The sequence below is a fragment of the Rattus rattus genome, chromosome 12, assembly GCF_011064425.1.
Source record: "Rattus rattus isolate New Zealand chromosome 12, Rrattus_CSIRO_v1, whole genome shotgun sequence".
Lineage (NCBI taxonomy): Eukaryota > Metazoa > Chordata > Mammalia > Rodentia > Muridae > Rattus > Rattus rattus.
Genome location: NC_046165.1, coordinates 69899714 through 69922252, shown reverse-complemented (window position 1 = coordinate 69922252; position 22539 = coordinate 69899714). Strand labels below are relative to the sequence as shown.

The following is a 22539-nucleotide window of genomic DNA, read 5'->3' as shown; positions in this document are numbered from 1 at the left end:
TGCCTGTCTGCTTTCCATCTCTCTACGATTACACAGACAGTCCAGTTCACATAGCCCAGGCTAGCCTTCAGTCCAACTAGTTGAGAATAACCTTGAATCCTCTCGCCTCTACTGTCCAAGCGCTGGCATGGCAGGGGCGTGCCACATCCTAATACCTGCGCCTCGTGTCGTGCTAATAAGCATCTTCCAAATGAATGAATCCTGGGAAAGATCCCCAGGTCCAGCCCCAAGTCAGTCCTTCTGCTTTTCTCGGCACGAATCCTCCTCCAGCGTCCAGATCCAGACTGTTTGGGACATGCCAAGGTCGAGGAACTCTCCTTGGCTAGTTGGGAGGCAGTAGCCCCTTTGCAGCCCTCTCTACTCTTCAAATCGAAGGTACAAAGATTAGTAGTTAAGTCCTAGCCATAATGGTACTAGCGGCTGTTAAAGTATTCATAGCATGGCCTTGTCACCAGCTAAAGACATATCAGAGCCTCACCACATCACCCAGCATTCTCAAGGGTTAAATGAGCGACCGATAGTAACTGGGCTCCAAAATGGGGGAACAGCTTAGCACACAGAACGATTAGCGCCTAGCGTGCACAGAGTCCTGGGCTCAGTTCCCAACTCTGCATCAACTGGGGGTGGGGGCTAGGTTCACGCTTATAATTCCAGTCCTCTGGTAGCAGAGGCAGGAGGATCGGAAGTCCTGCCTACATAGCAAGTTCAAGGCTAGCCTAGGATATGTGAGACCCTGGAGAGATAGAGGGGGTGGGAGGTGGGGGGGGGGGTTGGGGCGGGGATGGGGAGGAGGTTGTGTGGGAGGAACTGTCAAGCCTTCCTCAAAACTATCAGTTCCCCAAGTATCCATCTACCCCCCTCTCACTCTCGGAATCAACAGATCTCTAATGATCAACTGTCTAATGTTCGGGCCGCCCTGCTTCAGAGAAAGGGCGAGGGGAGGGCCTCTCTCCTTGCGCCACCTTTAACCCTCATCTCCAGATTCCCAGATTTGATATGGGTCCTTGGTCCATGTGCCTCATTGCCTTCCTGACTATTCCCACTTCCTGCCCCTGGGAACCCACCTAGGCCTGAGTCAGAACCTTCAAGGAATTCTTGAGGGGCGGGATTAGTATGCTAATGAGATGCAAAGAAGTACCTGGTAAAAGGGTTGAGGAGAGAAATCAAAGTGCAGAAACAGGAGGAAGCTGGGGGTGGAGTGCAGGCTCCCAGTTACACAGTTAGTAGAAGCCCTGACATTGCTGGAGAAAGGCATTCCTTCGGAGGATCCTTGGTGGGACAGAGGATGCTAAGTTTGTCGGTTTGTGAGGGTTCAGTCATTTCCACAGGCTGGGCTCCACTTGATCGGAAGAGCTGAGGGTTGACATGGTGGGCCCTTTAACTCACCTGCCTTGGAGAGTGAGAAGAGCCCCGCTTACAAGTATTCAGCTCCCTCTTGGCTCTCCACTCACAGCGCTACATCACGGCGCAGAGGCTGCCTGACAGGACCCGACCCTGGAGTAACCCCCAGATCCCCCGTCTCTCTGAAGCTTAATTTTCCCAACTAGAAAAGGACCACTGATTGCTAAGTAGAAACCAAAGGGGCTCAGCTTTTGGCCAGCTTGTGGGCAAGACCCGCAACACTGCCCGGTGGGTCAGCTGGTGGCTGTTTAAAATTGCAAATCTCTTCCCTACCTCCCAGCCTACCCCTCCTCTTCAGGAAAAAATTTCAATTGCAAATTTATCTCTGCCTCCTTCATCCCCCTACCGAAGTCCAAGGTCCCTTTCTCCAGTGTTTCTCCCACCACTCACTACTGAGGGGACTTTCGTGGTCAGGGTGCTCCCCACACTTCCACTCCCCCACTTCTGTCTCCTCTCTGAATCTCCAGGTCCCTTTTTGTTTTGTTTTGCCCTTCTAGCTTTGGACTGTTGACTGTTGAAGCCTCTAAAAGTCAGGCCCTTCTACCTGCTACCCCTAGTCAAGATTCTCAGTCACCCAGTCCCACGGCCATTTCTTCCTGTGGTTCCCAGCATTTCTTAAGAGCGGCTCTCGGGTGGCAACTGCCACAGACCCTGCCACATTACAGCTCAGAAGGAAGGAAGGGAAGGCGGCTGGTGTCCTGGAGGTGGGGGACAGTAAAGGAAAGGGCTGAGCCTTCGCCTAGCAGAGGGGCTGCCGAGCAGGCAGTGGCAGCCGTGTGATTAGAGCGGAGATTGATGTGAAGGGGCGCCACAGACGGCAGAGAGAGTCAATAAAACGAGAGGATCGCATTAGAGGCGACAGGGAGTGCTTTAAATTACAAGGCTGCTGCCACCACGGGGGATGGAAGGAGCCTAGGGAGGGTGGAGAGTTCTGAGGGTGTAGTCGCCCTGAAAGATGGATCGACAGCTCTAAGGCGGCCCTCAGTCTTGGGAGCTCCCTGTGGCTCTTCTATTCCCCTGTCTCTTTCCAGCTCCTCCACAGGGTGAGGTGGAGAGGGAGAGATAAGGCAAGGCTGTGGAGAAACATGCTTTTCACTCCAGGAACTGTCTCCTTTCCCCTTCCGCCTGGTTCTCCTATCTGTCTGTTACTCAGAAAGGGAAGCATGGGAGAGCTTTCAAAGCACAGCAGGAATTGCTGTCCTGCAAGTACAAAGTGGTCATAATTACTGACCTGAAGAGGAAGGCATATATACGTATACACACATATGTATACACACATGCACACACACACGTATGTATGTGTAATATATATCAGGAGACAGAAACAGAAAGGCTTGGATTGAGGTTTGGCGTACAAGCAGAATATCTTTAAGGCAGGCTTTGAGGCCCCGCAGGATGGGAAACTGGCAGACGACTAGAGAAGTACTAGAGCCGGGGGTGGGAGGGTCGGGGGAGACAGAGCATGGAAATGGAGTTAGAGGCTCCACAGAATTTGAGGCCACCGTGGCCCAGGGGGTTTCCCTCCAAGCCCCACCTGGGTTGGATTAGGAGGAAAAGAAACACCACTGCTCCCTGCTGGTCACAGAGAGAACATCACCAAGTTCCAGTTCTCTGAAAAGCTTAAACAAAACCTGCTCCTCTCCATTTCCTTAGCCCAGTGGAGGAGGAAAAGTTTTGTGGCAACAGTGCTGGTACCAAGACACTCCCAGCCCTGGGCTTTACATCTTCAAGAGTGAGAGCACGGGCCTTATAAGTCCCACGGAGTGAGAGCACGAGCTAAGATCCACGCAGACCAAGGCCGTGCTAGCTCCAGCACTCACAGGCTGTCAACCTCAGCAAGTTTCCTCACGTCATGAAACCTGGGAGTCATGGTATGAGGGCCAGCAAGGCAACATACAGAGTGCAAGGCCTGGGTATCAGCGAGGGCTGTGCTGTACCCTCGGTCTTGGCCATCTTCTCTTGGGGCAGAACAGTGTTCGATAGGAGGCTGGTATCCCTCCTGCTCCGACTCTCAATGGGGGCAGAATAGGTGGGCAGGATTCACACCCAGTCCTCCCACAGTTCACTCGTTTGCTTGGCCTCCCTCTTGCTCCCTGTCTTCCTCTCTGAGATAGCATCTTGCTCTGAAGCCCAGGCTGGCAGTGCCTGCCTCAGCTTCCCAAGTGGGATGATAGGCATGGGTGGCCCCTAGGAGGTTCACAGAGCTCAAGTCTTAAGTGGCCTTTGTTTGTTTTTATGGTGCTGAGATTAAACTTTGGGCCTTGCATATGCTAGGTGAGGGCTTTACCTCAGAGATCCACATCTAGCTCTTGGCTGCTGGGTGTGGAGATACTCATAATCTCAGAGCAAAAGAGGATGCTTCCCTAAGTCACACTCAGGCTAGGTGAAGCAGCTAAAACTGAGGCCCAAACTATTATGGCCTCTCCCTGCACTTACTTTTTAATGGATTCCTTTATTTTTGTGGTTGTAGGGACTGAACCTAAGGCCTCAAGAGACAGTTGCTCTCCCACTGAGCTAAATGGGCAGACCTTTCATTTTAAAGATTTATTTTTATTATGTAGGTGGTGTGTGTGTGTGTGTGTGTGTATGTGTGTGTGTGTGTGTGTGTGTGTGCAGGTACTGATGAAGGTCAAATGTATCTGATCCCCTTTGGATCTGGAGTTACAGGCAGTTGCGAACCATCAGACATGGGTGCTGGGAACTGGGTCCTCTACAAGAGAGCTGTAAGTGATGTCAATGGCTGAGCCATCTCTCCCTGCCCCCTTTTTTCACCCAGACATGGTCTCATCGCGTAGCCGTGGTAAGTCTAAAACTCTCTCTGAAGACCAGGTTGTCCTTAACTCACGGTGATCCTCCTGCCTCTGCAGCCCCAGTACTGGAATTAAAAGGTATGTGCTACCATATCCAAACACTCCTTTGATTTTATTATATTTTTTTAAAGAGAATATGGATCTTCTAAAAATATTTTTTATGTACTCTGTGCCTCTGCGCAGCACACGGGCACCCAACATGGGTCAACAGGCTTGGTTCCGGGTGCCTTCATGCACTGGACCATACTACTTGCTACCCCTCTTCTGTGTAGAGGCGGGATCTGACTAAGATGCTTAGGATGGCCTTGAACTCTGGCGCCTAAGCCAGCCAAAGTTTGTGCTCCTCCTACTTTAGCCTCCCAAGTATCGAAGATGACAGGCCTGTGCCATTAGGCCTAGATTCCCTTACATTTAAAATAGTAATTTGTCTCTCTCTCTCTCTTTAAATCTTACCTTGAGTTTAAAAGGAAAATTGCAATGCGGTGCCTCAGAGGCCGTTTTGATTCTACCTTTCCTGCTGACCTCTCCATCTTCATGAATATTTAGAAAGTGCTTACTTTGTGTAAGATTAATTTTGTTCCACAAGAGAGGGAAAAGTGAGCACAGAGGACAGTGAAATAAGCAAGCAGAAGAAATGCCACAGACAAAGAGACAGTTAAGGCGGAGACAGAAGAGGCCTAGGAGTGAGGTGGAGCCGGGCGGGCGCTGTCTCGTGATTTGCATATGTAAATACTGCAGTCATCCAGACCGGGTGGTGGGCTGTCCCTAGAGAGAGCAAGGCTACCAGGAGGCTATCTTATACCTTGCAAGACATTTAAGGTGGACTTGCAGGGAACCAGTAGGTTGTGAGGAGTAAAAGGCAAGAGACAGGTGAAAAAGAAGTTGTGGGCTGAAGCCACGAACATTACCATGGGCATGGGTCCCTAGGCATGCTCACTGCTAAGAGCATCCTGGGCACTTGATGACTAAGACATTAGATGTCCTAGGGTAAGACTGCTCTGGTGCACATGGCATTTAACCATCTTTAAAGACTATTTATCACGTATATGTGTATGTCTGTGTGAGCTGCTCAAGGGAGCCAGAAGAGGGGGCATCAGACTGCCCCCAGGTGCTGCAGATCTAGGCAGTTGTAAGCTGCCCAATGCAGGAACTGGGAACCGAACTCTGGAAGAATAGCAACACTGCTACCTACTGAGCCATCTCTTGAATCCCTGGGAGACTCAGAGGGGCGTGTTTCACATGCCTCAGACTTGGATGGCTACAGGAAGCCAGCTCAGAACCTTTCTTTTGTGGGAACACTTGGAAGTGAAGGGGCAGAGGCTGGTGCCCTTAAATCTGGAGTCACCAACTTATTTGATCCAGGCCTAGGCTCTCTCTAGAAGAGAGAGTTTGGAAGAATACCACAGTAAGGTCTGCTAAGTGTTTCTGGTTCTCCAATTTGATGTGAGTTTCTCTGATGTAATGATGTCATTTTAATACTATTGTAGCTGCCTCACCTATAATCACAGCTACGGGGAGACTGAAGCTTGAGAATGTCTGGGTTACAGACTTTGGGACCCTGTCTCATAATAACAAGGGCCAAGCTTGGTGGCATAGCGTGTAATCCCAGCACTTGGGAGTTGGGAGACAAAAGGACCAGGAGATCAAAGCCAATCTTGGCTATGCAGAGTTGCATAGAGACCTGGCTTAAAACACACACACACACACACACACACACACACACACACACACACACACAAATTAAAACAAATGTAAAAAAGACAGCTATAGGAGGCTACAGCTCAGTAGTAAGACGTCTGCTTAGCACCGTGAAGCCCTGGTTCAATCCCAAATAAATAAACAGATGAGTAAACAATTCCCATTACAGCAACTGCTACAGTTTGAATATCTCTAGTCTAAAAATCCAAAGTACGGACTGGGTGTGCACTGTGGTGGAATGTTTGCCTCACATTCATGAGGCCTTGGGTTAAGGATTTAGCACTGAAAGACATAAGCAAATTAAACCCTCCTGGGCTTGGTGGCCCATGCTTACAAGCCCAACATTCAGGAGGAACAGGATTGCCAGAGGACAGCCAGAGTTAGATAGTGAGTTTAAGTTAGCCTGGGCTACAGAGTGATAGGACTTGTCTCAAACAAAGAAATACAAAAACCAAAAAGAAAGTCCAAAATGGGGCTGGAGAGATGGCTCAGTGGTTAAGAGTACTGACTGCTTTTCCAGAGGTCCTGAGTTCAATTCCCAGCACCCACATGGTGGCTCACAACCATCTGTAATGAGATCTGATGCCCTCTTCTGGCGTGTGTGAAGACAGCTACAGTGTACTCATATATAATAAATAAATCTTTTTTTAAAGATTTATTTGTTTATTTATTATAAGTACACTGTAGCTGTCCTCAGACACACCAGAAGAGGGCATCAGATCTCATTACAGATGGTTGTGGGCCACCATGTGGTTGCTGAGATTTGAACTCAGGACCTCTGGAAGAACAATCAGTGCTCTTAACTGCTGAGCCATCTCTCCAGCCCTAAATAAATCTTTTTTAAAAAGGTCCAAAATGTTTTAAAATTCATCTTGAGCAGCAATCTGATCCTAGTATGCTATACCCTGTTACTATGTGTACGTGTCATAGATATAATACAGGTACACTCAAATACTGTAGGAAACTTCCCTTTTTCTTCGGGGGCTGTGGAGATGGCAAAATGGTTAAGAACCATTGCTGTCCTTCCAGAGGGTCCCAGCACCCACACGGTTGCTACGGTCCCCGGTAGCTAGCTCCAAGGAGGGAATCCAACACAAGCATCCCACAAGTGTACACAGAGGCAGATGGGTCTCTATGAGTTCAAGGATAGGCTGGTTTAGGCAAGGTTACCTAAGTGAGACCTGGCTTGAAAAACTAAACAAACTTCCAAAACTTAAAACAAAACTCCCCTGGCTAATGTTAGGTAACTAGATAGGCATCGGCGGGTGAGCAGGCTTGGAGGCTTTTGAAGATGGACTCCATCTCCCATTACCTCATGAAAGGGTGGAGGTATCGCTTTGTTAAAGGCCACACAGACGGAAGCTAACTCTTCCTGTTTAAGGGAATGGGATCTGAGTTCTCCCTCTGGCCCTGGGTGCAGATGAAACCTTCTAGTCTGCCTTAAATATTAGGGCACCACATACAACTGCCCTCTCCCCTTACAGTTAACCCAACCTAGCCCTGCGGGGGCCCTCACTAGGCCAGAACACCACCCACTAGGAAAGCTGGGAGAAATGTCATTTCCTGTAGTGCAGTTGCTGGAAGAGGTTCACGGCTAATCCGGACTGTGTTCCTGAGTTCTGGCTCAAAAGTCTATCTTTTTCTTTTCACCTTCCCATCTTTTCTTAGACACAGGGCAGGATCTAAGCAGGCTCTAGTTCTCCGGGCTCTCCCGCTGGTTTCTCTGAAGTCCTCTAACATCTGCCACTTCTTGCAGACCCATGGCTGATCTACCTAACTCAAAATGCAGAGTTTTCTCTCTTTCCCGTCTTTCTCTTAAAGCTACCTGGGTTTTCAATTTGCCTGTCCTGTCATTTTCTCATATTTTAATGAAACAGCCTTCAAGCTTCTTATTAAGGCCATTAATTAATTTATTATTATTTTTGCCAAAGACAGAATCTCACTTTGTTGCTTTGGTTGACCTGGAACCCCAAATGTAGACTGGGCTGGCCTTGAACTCATGGAGATCCAATCTGCCTCTGCCTCCTGAGGGCTGGGATTAAAAGGTGTGTGCCAACACACCGGGTTTTGTTTTCAAATTCTTCTATCAACAACACCAAGAACCCACCAAGTCGATAGGGAATTGACTCCCCAGTAACATGTTTAAAGGATAAATATGAAACATGGTTTTCGTGTTTAGACTCTTGGTCTCTGAGATCTCTCCTGTGTGCTTCGTCTGCCTCTCTCTCTCTCTTGCACTGGGGACAGGAGATACTCAGCCTGTAGCTGTAACAATCACAAGAGTTGACATCTTTAACACAGGGCCTGGTATATACTGGTCCCAACAGCCAACATCTTTAAATGTCTGCAGTGTGGCCGGACCTATGTGGAGCCTCTGGCAAATGTTACAACACTGACCCTCCACTGCTCTGACAGCAACACAGACAGCTCTTCATCCCATGGTACACACCATGGGACAACAAGAGAGGAGTTCAGTGAATTTTTTGTTCTTAGAATCAATGGCTAGCAAGATGGCTCAGTGAGTAGCGACACTTGCTGCGAATGGAGCCTGCTGTTTGAGCTTGATCCTGGGGCCCCACGTGCTGAAGAGAGAGAACAGACGATTTCTGTGTGTGACTGTATGTATGTGCACATGTACTCCCTTGTGTGCTCATATACACAGATGTAATAAATACCCACATACATATAAATTATGTATATAATAATATATTAATCCTAGCACTCGGGAGGCAGAGGCAGGTGTATCACTGTGAGTTTGAAGCCAGCCAGAGTTACATAGTGAGGCCCTGTTTCAAAGACAATGATGATGATGATGATGATGATGGTGGTGGTGGTAGTGGTGGTGGTGATGATGATGATGATAAGCAGTAGTAGTAATGTAAGATGAGCTTGGAACTTGGGTGTCCCCACAGGGTGCTGCTCTTGGCTAGCACACAGTCTGAAGAGGCCTTTTAAGGGTTCTGCTGCCCATGTGTGTGTGCTGCTACACTCCTCTTTGAGCCTGAAGGTGGGTAGAGTTATTTGAATGGTAATGTGTGTGTCTATGTCTCTTAGTGTTCAGAGCTGGAGAGATGGCTCAGCGGGTAAAGATACTTGTGCTACAAGCTGGACAGAGTTTGATCCTAAAGAGAGATGGAAGGGGGCAACTAACTCTGCAAAGTCGACCTCTGACCTCCAAACACACATAATAAAAGATAACTTTTTAAAAAAGCTAACAGTCTACACGTGTATCTATATTAGCGTACGGACTCTGTCAAAGCAGTCTGTTGTTACTTATACAATGAAACGAAAGAGGAAACAGACTTGGGGCTGGGAAGCCTAGGAGTACCAATACCTCGGGGCCAAAAGAAAGCCAGAGCCTCAGCTTCTGTAGTCACACAGGCCCGGTGTCAGATTCTGCTCAGGTCTTCTCATGTGTTGCAAAGAACAGGAAGTAGTAGGTCATGGAGTTTTGTCTCTTCCCCCTTTCTAGCCTAACACTCTGGATATGACCAAGCAATAAAATAAAGACCACTTTCTGTTCGCACGCCTTATTTCCTGAAGTGGGGATATTTGAGTGCACTGCTCTTTGGGGGCTAGTGAATTTGCTCACGTCAGGCGGGCATGCTCCAGAGTCCTGAGGTTACACCTAGGTTGGCCCTAGCTTCCCATTCTGCAGTCATGTGGCACACTGCAGTGTGCCTGCAAGTGCTTGGTGGCGGCTGGCGGCTGGCTCAGAGTGTTTGGGGTGGTGGTAATTACTAGGATGGCCCATCCCTAATGAGTGTGATCTCGTTACACTCTTGCTGCTTCTAATGGAGCTAACCTCATTTCACAGCCATTAGCGATGGAGATGAGGCCCCGCCCACCGGCCCCACCAGCTGTAGCTCTCGCCGCCGCTTTGGCCACGTTCTTCCCCACTGCTCGCCATTACAGCTCACCTCTAGGGCGCCCTCTTTTTTTCCATGCCTTCCTCTGGGCTCCTCTCTCTGGTCCCCGCTGTTCTTCTTTATGCTCACCTTTCCCCTTGCCTCCCTCTCTGGGCTGCCTTACATTCATCACCCTCTACATGGTGTCCGCCCTCTGCATTTCCTTCTCCCTGTCTTCTTCGGCGCCCTTCCCCTGCCCTTCACCTCTGCTGTCCTTCCCCTCCCCCACACTGCCCTGTCTGGCCAGAGGACGGATCTCCCGGGGAAACCAGCAAAGGCAAACAAAATGCAGTGACTTCATTATATTGGTTAATTTGCCACTTCAGTTCCTCCCATAAGGGTCATAACCAGCAAGGCTTGAACTCAGGACTGACCTGGCGCTGAGTTAAGGCCTTGCTGTTTTCACGAAGGGCCACCCCCTCTCCCTCATCTTGGGCTGTCTTCCCCGGACTAGAGGGGTCTCTGAGGTCTTTTTCTCTGTCCATACAACCTTCCCTCCCTTTTCATGCAAATTGTGAAATCGATCTCTCTCATCTCAAAGCTACCTCCTCCGTCTCTATCAGACTCTTCTGGCCCAGTCTGTCCAGATCTTTTTAAAGGAAGGGGCTTAGGCTGGCCTCGAACTCCCTAAGTGGCTGAAGATGACCTTGAACTGTGAGTCCTGCTTCCACTCTGCAAGTGCTGAGATGGCAGGCCCACAGGTGCCGCCCAGTACCTGTTTCTCACTCTTGTCTGCCCTTTTCTCTCCACTCTCCAGGGCCTTATGTCCCTAAAGCACCAGGATGCGTCTCTGGGGTTTCAGAAACAATGGAATTTGAAGAAGCCAGGGATGGAAGAAGGGCTCCCATGGCCTGCGCAGGCCAGTTTTCTAAACATAGGATGGAGGTAGCAATAGAGGGAAGAGGCCTGCGGGTAGAGGGAAGATATGGAAGTGAGGTACAGAGGGCCTTTGGCCTGGATAGCCAGCAAAGCAAGGAAGGAAAATTTTGAGTATGGAAATGAATTTACTCTATTTTTTTTCCCTACAAGGAAACAGTCCAATCGTCTGCCTTCCTTCATTAAGAAGTCAAATGACTGGCAACTGACTCTTGACCTTTTGCTTAAACCGAATCCCAAAGGGAGAGGGTAAGGGTAGTTAGCCAAGTGTGGAGGCTGCATAGGGGAAATGTCTACACTTACAGTAGACATTTATGGCCCACACCCATCGTGCCCCATCAGCTTGGCACCTCAGCGTGCTACAAACCCTATATGCGTATACCCTGTCCTACACGGGTTTCACTACCCTGGGCAATTATGGTCTCCTAATTGTATAGCACATGTAAGTCTGGTGGATGGCTCTACTGCAGAGCCAAGGCCTGGACCTTGCCCAGACACAGGAGGAATCTCCAGTTCTCTCGGACTTTTGGAATGGGGAGGGGAGGTCGAGTGCTGAGCTGCCTTGGTAGGAAACAGAAAAGAAACCAGACATAATGCTACCTGTCTGCGATCCCAGATTTGGGAGGGAGAGGCAAGAAAGGATCAGGAGTTCAAGACCAGCCTTTGAAATGTAGTGAGTTTGAGGCCTGGGCTACATGAGACCCTCCCCTCTCCCTACCCCCGGAAAAAAAAAATGAAGAAAAACTAAAAAGAATCTCTCTTCTCAGCATTCAGGGGGCAGAGGTAGAAGAGAGTCACTGTCAGTAAAGGCTAGCCTGGTCTTTGTTAGCAAGTTCCAGGCTAGCTTCTATATAGTAGTCTTGTCTCAAAAAAAAAAAAAAAAAAAAAAAAAAAAAAAAAGCCTACCCTATACCACTATTCCCTAACCACCATTAAAACTTTACACAGGAGTAGGACTGCCATCTGGACAGTGTCTCCAAATCTTTTACCCCTGCCTCCCCCAGCCAGGGGTGGGTGGGACAGAAATAGGCAGGGCAATTAGTTCACTAAGCTTTCCCAGGGAGCAAAGGGGCCCCGGGAAAGCGGGTGGTGGGATGCCTGAAGCTTAGTGTGAGAAGCCTGAGAAGAAAGATGGAAAAATCAATGAAATGAGTTTCTAACAGTGAGGTAAAGGACCGCTGTGTCGACAGCTTGTCACCTGCCGCAAAATATGAGCTGCCCAAGTCAGTAGCGGGTGCTGACAGTACACATAGCTACTGATGTTCTCTCCCCTCACCCCCTTCTGCTGCGAGGACTTAATTAGAAGCCAGGCCTACCCGAGCTCCTTGTGTCTCTCTCCCTTGTCTTCTCTGCTAGCTTTCTTAACTCTGATTAGAGTCTTTTGGCTTTCTATTGCAAGATCAGGCCATGCCATAAGCCCTGGTTGGCACACCTTTCTCCTCTGAGGTTTATTTCTGCAGATTTGCTTGGAGACTCATAGTGAGCGCCGTTATTTCATGATCCCCCCCCCGCCCCCGACAGTGGGCAGTCAGATGTGAAGGTCATTTCTTACAGGGTTGTTTACACCACGGTGTGGGCAGCAGCTAACTCCTTGTCCTGTGACACGCTCAGCCAAGGCTCACGCCACTGTGATCACTTTGAGACAGGTGTTGTCTCATGTTCATTTATGGACTTTTGTGGCCATTGTGGATGCGTGTGTGCACACATCTGCACACCTGTGTATGAGTATGGCTGATTCCGCTTTAGCTTCATGATAGGGAATAAGGTTTGCCTGCTCTCTGGAAACCCTGGACCTTTTCTGGAATCTGCCTCCTCACCCTCCTCTGTATCCTAGGCTCCTAGGATGGTTCACACACATGACCCTGTTATTCCAGGTCCACCTTACGACCTTCAGCCCCCAGCACTGTCTCTCTCCCCTGCCCCCGAGTCTGGTGGCCTCTCTGCCCTGTTTCTGATTTCCTAACGTGACTGTATGCAGACAGGTCTGGGAGACAGGATAACTCTCAGACTCAGCATCTGCTCAACAGGTTCTGTATAATGCCCGTTCTGTGTGACAGACACTGAGGTGTTATAAAACAATTAGAAACTAGAGGCAGATATGGTGACTCAGACCGCAAGAGATTGAAGCAGGAGGATTTCCTCAAGTTCCAGGCCAGCCTGGGCTACAGAGAGAGATTCTGTCTCAACCCCCAGCTCACTCTCCCTGCAAAAGAAACTGAATGGAGGCATCCCCGGCTCAGAAGATAACTGACCAGACCTACGTCTCCCACATACGCCTTGGTCTCTTAAAATAAAGAGACCCTTTCCCCGCCTTCATTTCAGCCAAGTATTACTGTGCCCTCCGGCATTTCAAAACTTTCCTCCATGTTCTGTTCAGGCATCCGCTTACGCTCGGCCACTCCTAACACCAAAACCAACCTCTTGTGCTGCTTCCAACAGCTCTTCTCCTGACTCACAAAACCCTTCTCCTTTTCTGTTCCGTGCTGACATTCTTTTTTTCATGCCTTTCTGCCCCACCATCCTAACTTCAGTGCCTACTCTCTCTTGAGGTCAGTTCCTCTTGCTTTTGTCAGGATTTAACAAGCCTAAGGCACTCACAGAGGAGTTTGTGACAACTGTCCGGTGCTAAGAATAGCTCCAGAGAAGCAGAGTCGCTACCAGAGACGGGAGTCCTACGGATCTGACTCCATCAGACCCCTGTCCCACACGGGATGCAGAGGGCAGGCTGTTCCTGGATGGGTCTCAATATGGTAACGCCAGCTGCCTCTGACATCATGGAGGAGGGACCCTGTCCGGTTGCCAAGGCAACCAAGCAATTTATGACATCAGAGGCTGGAAGTGTTTGGTTCTCTCAGGGGGCTGGGAAGATTCAAGTTCCTGTCAGTTGCAGTAAATGCGAATTATACTTTTTCATCTCTTTCCTCTGTTCTCCTGGCTTGGCAGTAAAATAGGAAGAGGCTGATGGAATGAACACTGGTGAGAGTCTCGTCCCCTCTCTCCATCTCTGCAATTTCTCTCCTCATAAGCATCTCTCTTTGAGGGCCCAGTGGTTGTCTGCCAGGCCATTTTGTCCAAATTGCTCACCCCCCGCAGTGCTTGCTCTCTGCCTCGGTCATGCTGTGCCCCCTCAGACTAGAGGCGTCTGTCTCCTTTGATGCCCCACTCCTTCCTCTTCTCCCTTTCCAGGGCGCTCTGCGGCTCTGATCTGCTCCCGCACATCCTGTCTTCCTTCGCCGTCCATACCTTCTTTGTACCATACCCTCTCCCCACCACATCTTACTCCTCAGTTCGTCCCTTCCCCCACTGTATTAATTTCATATTGCTTTTGTTGACCCCCCCTCCTCAGGAACACTCTCTCATCTTTCTCTCTCCTCCTGTACAGCTATTAACTCATATTTATTTAATTATTTCATTTGCTCAATTTTTCATTAATCGCTTCTTGGTTCCTCCCCTTCCCTACTCTTGGTTCTGCGTGGATTTTCATCGTTTCCTTTGCCCATACATTTAACTCGGGTGTTTACTGAACCTGGTTTCTCCTGCCATCACTTGCCTCATCTTTTTTATCCTCCTGAGCTCCTGCGGTCTGGAAAAACAATGATGGGTTTAAGCCCACGATAAACTCTCCAATCCATCATCCACCCTTGCCATTCTTTAGACTGAATGAACGCAGCCCTTGCACAAGATAGGGTTTTCTGAGAATAATAAAACCTGTCTCATAAAGAATGTTGCTGAACCCAAAGAGAAGAATACCAGGATCCCACGAGGAAAATGAGCTAAAAAGTGAAGAAAAAGCCACGGGGTGACCAGGTGGGGTGGAGCTCAGAGTCCCAGAGAACATTCCCCTTACAGAATCAAAGTTGACAGTTAGCTATGGCACTGATGGGTGACAGAGTTGCATGCTCCAGGAAGACCGTTACATTGATTTCTTGGCCTGTTTATATGCCTTCAGAAAACATAACCTCTACCTCTCACCCAGCCCTTTGCTTGTGACATCTTCTCCTAAGGTTAAAATGCTGAGTGACAGGAGAAGGGATAAACAAACAAACAGAACACCCAACAACTTTGGTTGACCAAGGAGAAAAAGGAACAAAGATGGTGACGATACAAGGGAGCCCATCAGAAAAAAGGCTATGGAAGCATGGTGAAATAAACTGCTGAGATAATAAATGTATATACAATGGTAGAGTGGGGGAAGGGAGGCAAATTAAGTCAGCAGGGATGAGGTTTGTGGGGAAAGCTCCTGGAAAAGCAGAGGACACACTGAAGCCCCTAAGGCACATGGCAAACGAGGTATCAACAATGTCAGAAGTTCCAAGGCTTCCCAGCTAAGCTGAACACCAGGCTGTTGTGCCCATGTTGAAAGGGTACTGAGGTCTTCAGGGGTAGACACATCAGCTCCATCTCCCTGACCGCAGACTACCACAATCATGGCTGATAAGCAAACTCCAAAGTAGCTGAAAAGGCCACAGTTGTACAGACAGACCCTGAAGGAGAGCAGTGGATGGCCAAACCGTCAGGCAGTCTAGGCGTGACACACAGGGGCCGGGTGCGCGGATAGGATCACTCGGATGAGAAGTGTCACTGTCACAGAACTGGATATAGATGGGGTGGGGAGCCAAGTGAAAAATGGCACAACCATAGATCAGTGGGGGCGCAGGCACAGTGAGAAGCGTGGTCCAGAGCTCAAAAAATGATGGGGGCATACGAGAGCGGATGGAGAGTCGGGGTGGCAGGAGAAGCAGGGCAGGCATGCTTCGCCGCCAGTGGGGCTCCCCTCACCTACTTCAGGCAAAAATGAACATTAAAGGTATCCACTCCCCCTCCCACACGGCACCCCGGCGCGCTAGCCCATCCATCAGCCCTTCCGCCCGGGTTTCTCCCCCATCTCGCAGCCAGCTGAGATCCTATGCGGGCTGCAGGCCCCTCCAGGCTGATAGCTCAGAGCCCTCGCACTCACCCGGCCTCCCTTTCCCTCCAGGAACCCCGCTCCCGGTAGAGCTCGGCGCGGTACGTCTAGGCTCTCGCTGCCCTCTGTCCGGCTGGCCCTATCTCTCCCTTCTCCGTCTCTCCACCTCTGCCTCTCTTCCCCATCCCCACTCGCGCGCCCTTTCTCCCCAATACTCCTGTCCCCTTCTCCTCGGCAGTCTGTCCGTCCGAGTCCCCTCCCCCAGCCTCTTCCCGTCCCTCTCCGTCCCCTCCAGTAGCAGTCTCCCCGCGCCTCCTCTCTCCTGGATCTCGAGATTCGGAAGAGCATGGAAGGGAAGGAGAGGGAGAGGCAAAAAAGAGGGGGGAAAAAAAAAAAAAAAAAAAAAAAAAAGAAAAAAAAAAAAAAACAACCCAGCAGCATCGGAAATCGATGCACTTACACCTCAGCTGGAAGCAGGGACGGGAGTCGAACCGCGGCCGCCAAGCAGCGCGAGGCGGGGAGGGGAGGGGGCGGCTCTTGGAAGGGACTTCTCCGATGTGTTGATTCCTTTTTTGCCCCTCCTCCTCCCTCCCTTCAGCGCTCGCTCCGGGGCGTCGGGGACGGAGATGGAAAAATAAATAAATTCACGGCGGTGAGGGAAGTGAAAGAAAATAATCAATGCTATTTGGCTGCGGCTGAAGTGTTTTCCCGGCTTCGTGAGTGGGTTTCCATTGATTCACCCTGGGCACTGGCTTGCTCCCTGTCTCCTCCTCCTCCTCCTCGCCCTCCTCCTTCAAGCCCTCACTCCTCCGCCTCATTCACTGGCTGGAGCCGAGGCGTCCCACACAATGGAATAATCAATACCCAGGCGCCCGGGGCAGCCCCACTGAGCAGGTGCAGCGACCCGCCCGCCGCAGTGCATGCTGGGAACTGTAGTCTGTAGGTCTCCGCCCTCTATAGACAGCTAGCGGAGTCTGCCCGGTGTCCCAGGACACAGAGACCTGGGTGGGGGCCAGGATCTTAGGGCGGGGCAGACCGATCATGTCCTCAGGCTTATTCCTTGACTCGGCAGTAGGTCTACCCTAAGCCTGCCAAAAGGACAGGTCCTTTAAAACTCTTGTTCCTTCGTCTTTATCCTGTTTACAGAAGTGTGTTTTATTTTTATTTTTTTGGTTTTCGAGACAGGGTTTCAGTGGGTAGTTTTGGCTGTCCTAGAACATGTTCTGTAGACTAGACTTCTGCCTCTACTTCCCAAGTAGAGCTTTTGGGAGGTCCATCATTATTTCACTCCCTTCTTCTAGCCTTATCCTTCCCATCCCCTTTTGATTACTAGAACATTCTGTTTCATAGCAATTACTCTGAAGTCTCTCAGTGCTGCTGTGTTCTTAACTCAGTTACATCCCTCCAAGTTGGGTAGGGAGCTGGGAGGTTTGGTTCCTTCTCTTCATCAGCTTGTCAGCTCATCAATGTTTTATATTCTAAGATTTTAAGATTCTAAAGCAGAACTGGGTGTACTGGTGCATACCTTTAATCCGGTACTTGGGAGGCAAAGGCAGGTGGATCTCTGAATTTGAGGTACCTGGTCTACAGAGAGAGTTCTAGGGCAACCAGGGCTACACAGAGAAACCCAGTCTCAGAAAGAAAAAAAAAAAAGACTCTAAAGTGGAGTATACAGGACTTCATTTTATACTGGAAGAAAACACGGTTTCCCAGCTCAAGATTGTATGACCAATAAATGCTAGTAAGATCATGCAAATCTCAGTGGTCTGACGCAAGAGCCCAAGCTTGCTGCTGTGACATATTTTTCTCACCGGATAACAATAACAAGAACTACCGAAATTGAGGTTGGTTACAAAACCATTATTTTGAGTTTCTCAATGTAACAGTAAACTTTGTAACTGACTCTTTAGTCCTCATATAACTGAGGCAGGTGGAATAGCATGCCCAAGAGCCAGCCAGGGTCTACTAAAGAGAACAGATGAAGATCGGGCTAATGAGAAGAGCTGGGGTCAGGGACTTGTTTCCTCCCCACTCAGCTCTTTGGCATTACTTTTCAGTTTTGTTGACCCAGGAAGCACTGGTATTTTCTGTGTTCTGTAAGATCCAGCCCATAGACCAGAAGCAGGCATTTGTTGAATGCCATCCCACGTTCAAAATGCCATGTCTGTAAATGCCAAGTTCCCGTAATGCTCCCTGCCTGTCTCACTCTTGGCCCAGGAGCGGCTGGAAATCAGTCTGTACAGGCTCTCCTCAAGCTGTGATCTCTTGCCCCAGCTTGCCCGATGGTAGGAAGCCAGGTGCACACCACTCTGCCTGACTACTGTTTGTACTCCTGACAGAGCCGCCTCCAGGGCTGTTGGACTGAGTCTAGCACTCACTCGTGGCTTTTCAACCTGCCACTCAATTACACTTCAAGTCATTGTCAGCTTAGATACTGGCTAGGTGCTGTACCTAGTTTCTGGTTCTTTACTTAGGCAGTTATTCTCATCTAGGCCTCCAGTAATCCCATCATATTCATTCATTCATTCATTCATTCATTCATTCTTACACTCATTAAAAAGAATATGTACCAGTGTTTTGTCTGTAGTACAGAAGGGTGCCAGAAGAGGGAGTAAGAACCCCTGTAACTGGAGAATGCTGGGAAGGCAATCCCAGAGCTCTGTGAGAACAGCAAGTGTACTTAAGTGCTGAGAATCCATCACTCCAGCGCTCCCATCACATCTCTTAATTCACATTCAAAACCACTTCCTCCACGGATACAAAATTTCCTTCTCATCTTTATTCTAAACCTTTGAACCAGTTTGTATTAGATCCCCTCTAAAGTCCCAGTAAAGAGGTAAGGGCACGTTGGCTCACACATGTAACCCAGCAATCACTCGAAGGGGAATCGGCAGTTCCAGGCTAAATTGGGTTACATGAAATCCTTAGGTCAAAACATCAACAGACCCAAAACAACAACATGCAACAACAACAAAAAAAACTATAAAAATATTCCAAGTGGCTAAACTGAATTACAGACCATCACCACCGGGGAGCCATAGTTTGTGTTTCATCAGGACCACCCACGGTCTACACTGGGAGGGGTCAGGAACTACCCTTCCCGTTCGCCACACCCCCCAAAGCCTTCCAGTAGAGCTTTAGGTAGATTCCGGCTGGCTGACACTAATTGCATGTTTCTCATCACCATAGTGACGGGTGGCCACGAAAGGTGAGTTGGCCCTTTGGAACTACATCTCCCATCATGCATCAGGCCCAGAGTACCAGGCTCACGCTAAGGCTCGAGATCTTGGCCGATGCCGGGGCTCCAGAAAAGATCCAGGATGAACAGCGGGCAAGAGGATGGTCTTGCTCCTCTTGCCCACCGGGTTGGGTCGTACGTAACCTAATAGACCTCTCAGGCCTAGCTTGCCATCGGCACCGCCACACCGGTCTAATATGGCCGCTGGTGCTGGGACCGGACTCGCGCGTAAAGAGCCAGGACTAAGGTCCGGAGCGGGAGACCGCTCCCGGCATTCCTCGCGGGTGTAGCGTGGGCACCCTTCCCCCACTTCCGGGTCCCGGGAGAAGGAGACCCTGGGGTCTTGAAGAGTGTCCGGAGGTTCCGCTGTTTGGTGCTTAGGCGAAGAATGGCAGGCCCTCCTGGGCAGTGAATTCTGGCCTTGGGTAGCAAGGTGTAAAGAGAAGATAGGTCATCAGCATCACGGCCTGTTTTCTAGGGAGCCTTTCGGGTTATCAGTAGTAGGATTTAACCGGAGACTTGTCACCATTGTTGCAGCCCGGTGAGACCTTGAAGTAGAGCCTTGTGTCACTGGGGCAGGGCTCTGAGACAGTGTATATGCATCTTAAATTCATCCAGGACTAGTGGGTCTTTGATGACTAGTCCTCGCCTTGAGCACGCAGTGAATTCTTCACAAAAGTGTGTTGCAGGTTAACATGGCCCAGGGCTTGATTGAGGTGGAGCGAAAGTTTACTCCAGGGCCTGACACAGAGGAAAGGCTGCAGAAGTTGGGGGCCACCCTGGAGCACCGGGTCACCTTCCGAGACACGTACTATGATACCTCTGAGTTAAGCCTTATGCTGTCTGACCACTGGCTGCGACAACGAGAAGGTAGTGGATGGGAGTTCAAATGTCCTGGAGTAACAGGTGTCTCAGGACCTCACAATGAGTATGTGGAAGTCACATCGGAATCTGCAATTGTGACCCAGCTCTTTGAACTGCTGGGGTCTGGGGAGCAGGAGACTGCAGGTGTGGCTGCTGTCCTGGACCGACTGAAGCTGCAGGAAGTAGCTAGTTTTATAACTACACGAAGTTCCTGGAAGCTGGCCTTATCTGGAGCCCATGAAGAGGAGTCACTGCTCACAGTGGACTTGGATTCAACGGATTTCGGTTATGCTGTGGGTGAGGTAGAGGCCATGGTGCATGAGAAGGCTGAAGTCCCGGCTGCCCTAGAGAAGATCATCAGCGTCAGTAGCATGCTTGGTGAGGGAGATAGGTCTCTGTATGCTCAGCAGAACGCTGGGTGAGGGAGACTGGCCCTTTGGGCTGTTTTTGTTTCTCACTTAACCTCACTGGAGAGTGAAAATCATTGTTGTAAGGGAAGGTTTTTTTGTAGCGATTTTCTTGAAAAATCCAATTTGCGTACGCTTCTATAAAAATCATTCCCTATTCTTTAGTAGCTAATTTGGATTTCATTCTTCCCGGTTCCCAATCTTCATCCTAGTTGTCACTTAATTCTCCTAGTTCTATTTATCAGGTTTCTGCTTTGATCCTTCACAAACTTCCGTTTTCTCTTTCAACTTCCTACATGGTTATTTTACTACTCCTTTGGCTCTTTCTGTAGTCTTCTGTGTAGCCCAGGATAGGCCTTAAGCTTGTGATCCGCCCCAGGGCTGGTGTTACAGGTGTAAGTAGCCACACCCCCTCGACCGTGCTTTCCGATTGGTGTAAAGACAAGAGCACCACATTGGTATGGGAGCGCGGGGCAGTGGTGTACTCTGGCAGGTGGTTCTGTCTCCATGCCTAGCTCTGAAATAACTCATCTGCCCACTTAGGAGATTGTGCGCCCCACAGGGCCTGACAGCCCTGGAGGGCTGAGCCTCCTTGGAAACCACCCGTGGTTTCCTGCTGTGGGTCAGCAGGCTGCTGTCCATTAGCGACACTGGCATCAGGCAGTTAGAGACGAGGTTCTGTGAGCTCCCCTCGCGGTTCCACAGTTCCAGTTCCGGAGCTCCGTTTCTCACAGCGCTTGGTTATCATCCGTACTCCGCTGCGTGTGCTCCATTACCAAGCTAATGAGCTTCAACCTGCCTAGATGGGCTTGAATCTTGATTGGGAGAAATCGGTAATAAATGAAGTGAGTTTGGCTCCCCTGCCTCCGTGGCACAGGATGCTGCTTCACCATCTCTAATTGCTGGAGGAGAGGCACAACCCAAGTGGGTCTTTGCAGGGAGGGTCTCACCTTTGCAGTCCAGTGAGTGAGTGGGTGGGTTGGAGAAGATGCTTGATGACGTCTGGATTCTTAGTGCTTTGCAAATTTTGCCCTGGCCGGGTGGGCAGGGACCAGAACAGAAGCGTATACAAGGGCTCAATCCTCTTTCCTCCTTGTCCCCTTGCCCGCAGGAGTGCCAGCACAGGAGAAGGCACCTGCTAAGCTCCTGGTCTACCTACAGCGCTTCAGGCCTCTGGACTATCAGCGCCTGCTAGAAGCAGACAGTTCCGGTGAGGCCACAGGGGACTCAGTACCATGACAACAGTGCATGGAAGCAGGGTTCACTTCCTCAAAAGGACGGTAACTCTGAAGCTGCCATCCACACCGGGACCACTGCGCCCCTTCCCTTTCAGCAGAGCTACTTTTCTCTCCAGCTCTGCCAGGTCTTTCACCCACACTGAGCTATCCTTCCTGGAGCCCTCCCTCACTGCTTCCCTCATCCGTCAGATGCAATCTGTGGGCCGCCCCTCTCCCCTGGCCGCTAAGCAGCCTCCATTGATTTCCGCTCGTGTTTATAGGATTTCCACTTAGCCGTGATCAGTAGTTAAGCACAGGGAAATCCCTTGCCACCCCCCCTCCCCTGGTCGATGCCATTGATTCTGCCAGAGGCTCTGAAGCCGCCTTACAGCTGAGTTAGGGATGAGGGGAAACAGTGGGGATTCCCCTGCCTTGGGGTGCAGGGAAGAGTAAGAAGGTGGAGAAATGGTTGGGAACTCCTTAAGGGATCTAGACATTCTGGGCCTGTCACTGTGCCTGGAGGGTAGAGTGCCCTGTGTGGCAGTTCAGACATACATTTGCTCTCCAACCCAGAGAGGGGTAGAAAGCAAACGGTCATTGTTGAGACAGGTTCCTAGGGTTCCAGGAAGTCATTCTGCCTGTGGAGAAGGCTCCGCCCTCGGCTCCTAGACACTGTTTCTCTCAGCTAGGCCTTTCTGCCCTCCTCAGGCTTCATAGACATATTTTGTTGGGCAGGAGGCAGGCTGTCCATATTGCGGTGACAAATAAAGGGTCCGAGTGCCACCTGCTGGTGGCCCTCAGGGCTGTGTCCCAAGCTGAGGGCGCAGAAAGATTTCAGGTGAGCTGAGGCAGTGATGAGACAGGTAAGCTTAGCAGCCCGCAACTCCACTTGCTTCAAGCCATACATGCCTCTCCGCTAACTGCCACTTGGTGCCCTAGGATCCTCAGCTGCATGCACCGCGGACACACACTTTTAACAGTGCACCCAGGACCCCAGCCATATTGAGTAGCCCTCATGTCCCACTTCGAACAACAGAACAAATCTCTCCTTCCCCGGTGGCCATCAAAAACTCCCCTTTTGGGGTTGGGGATTTAGCTCAGTGGTAGAGCGCTTGCCTAGCAAGCGCAAGGCCCTGGGTTCAGTCCCCAGCTCCGAAAAAAAAACAAAACTCCCCTTTTGTGGACAGTCTTATTCAAACATTTTAGAACATACC

The 22539-nt window shown here is 50.0% G+C and overlaps 2 protein-coding genes across 2 annotated transcripts in view; one reads left to right on the top strand and one right to left on the bottom strand.

Annotated features, from left to right (window-relative positions):
• Zfhx2 (zinc finger homeobox 2) overlaps window positions 1-16808 on the bottom strand; it is a 32934-nt gene extending 16126 nt beyond the window's left edge. Inside the window, exon 1 of the mRNA XM_032917704.1 lies at window positions 16060-16808. The gene's annotated coding sequence lies outside the window, so the exon portion shown is untranslated. The remainder of the gene's footprint in view (window positions 1-16059) is intronic.
• Window positions 16809-18810: 2002 nt separating this feature from the next.
• On the top strand, window positions 18811-22403 carry Thtpa (thiamine triphosphatase). Its single transcript, XM_032917702.1, has 2 exons — window positions 18811-20079; window positions 21220-22403. Exons 1-2 carry the CDS (start codon window positions 19533-19535, stop codon window positions 21345-21347), a joined length of 675 nt encoding a protein of 224 aa, XP_032773593.1. The 5' UTR covers window positions 18811-19532; the 3' UTR covers window positions 21348-22403.
• Window positions 22404-22539: the final 136 nt, after the last annotated feature.

Coding starts and splice junctions, on each gene's coding strand:
- Thtpa (XM_032917702.1), top strand. CDS start 19,533: ATGGCCCAGGGCTTGATTGAGGTGGAGCGAAAGTTTACTCCAGGGCCT. Junction 20,080..21,219: donor CAGCGTCAGTAGCATGCTTG/GTGAGGGAGATA, acceptor CCTTGCCCGCAG/GAGTGCCAGCACAGGAGAAG.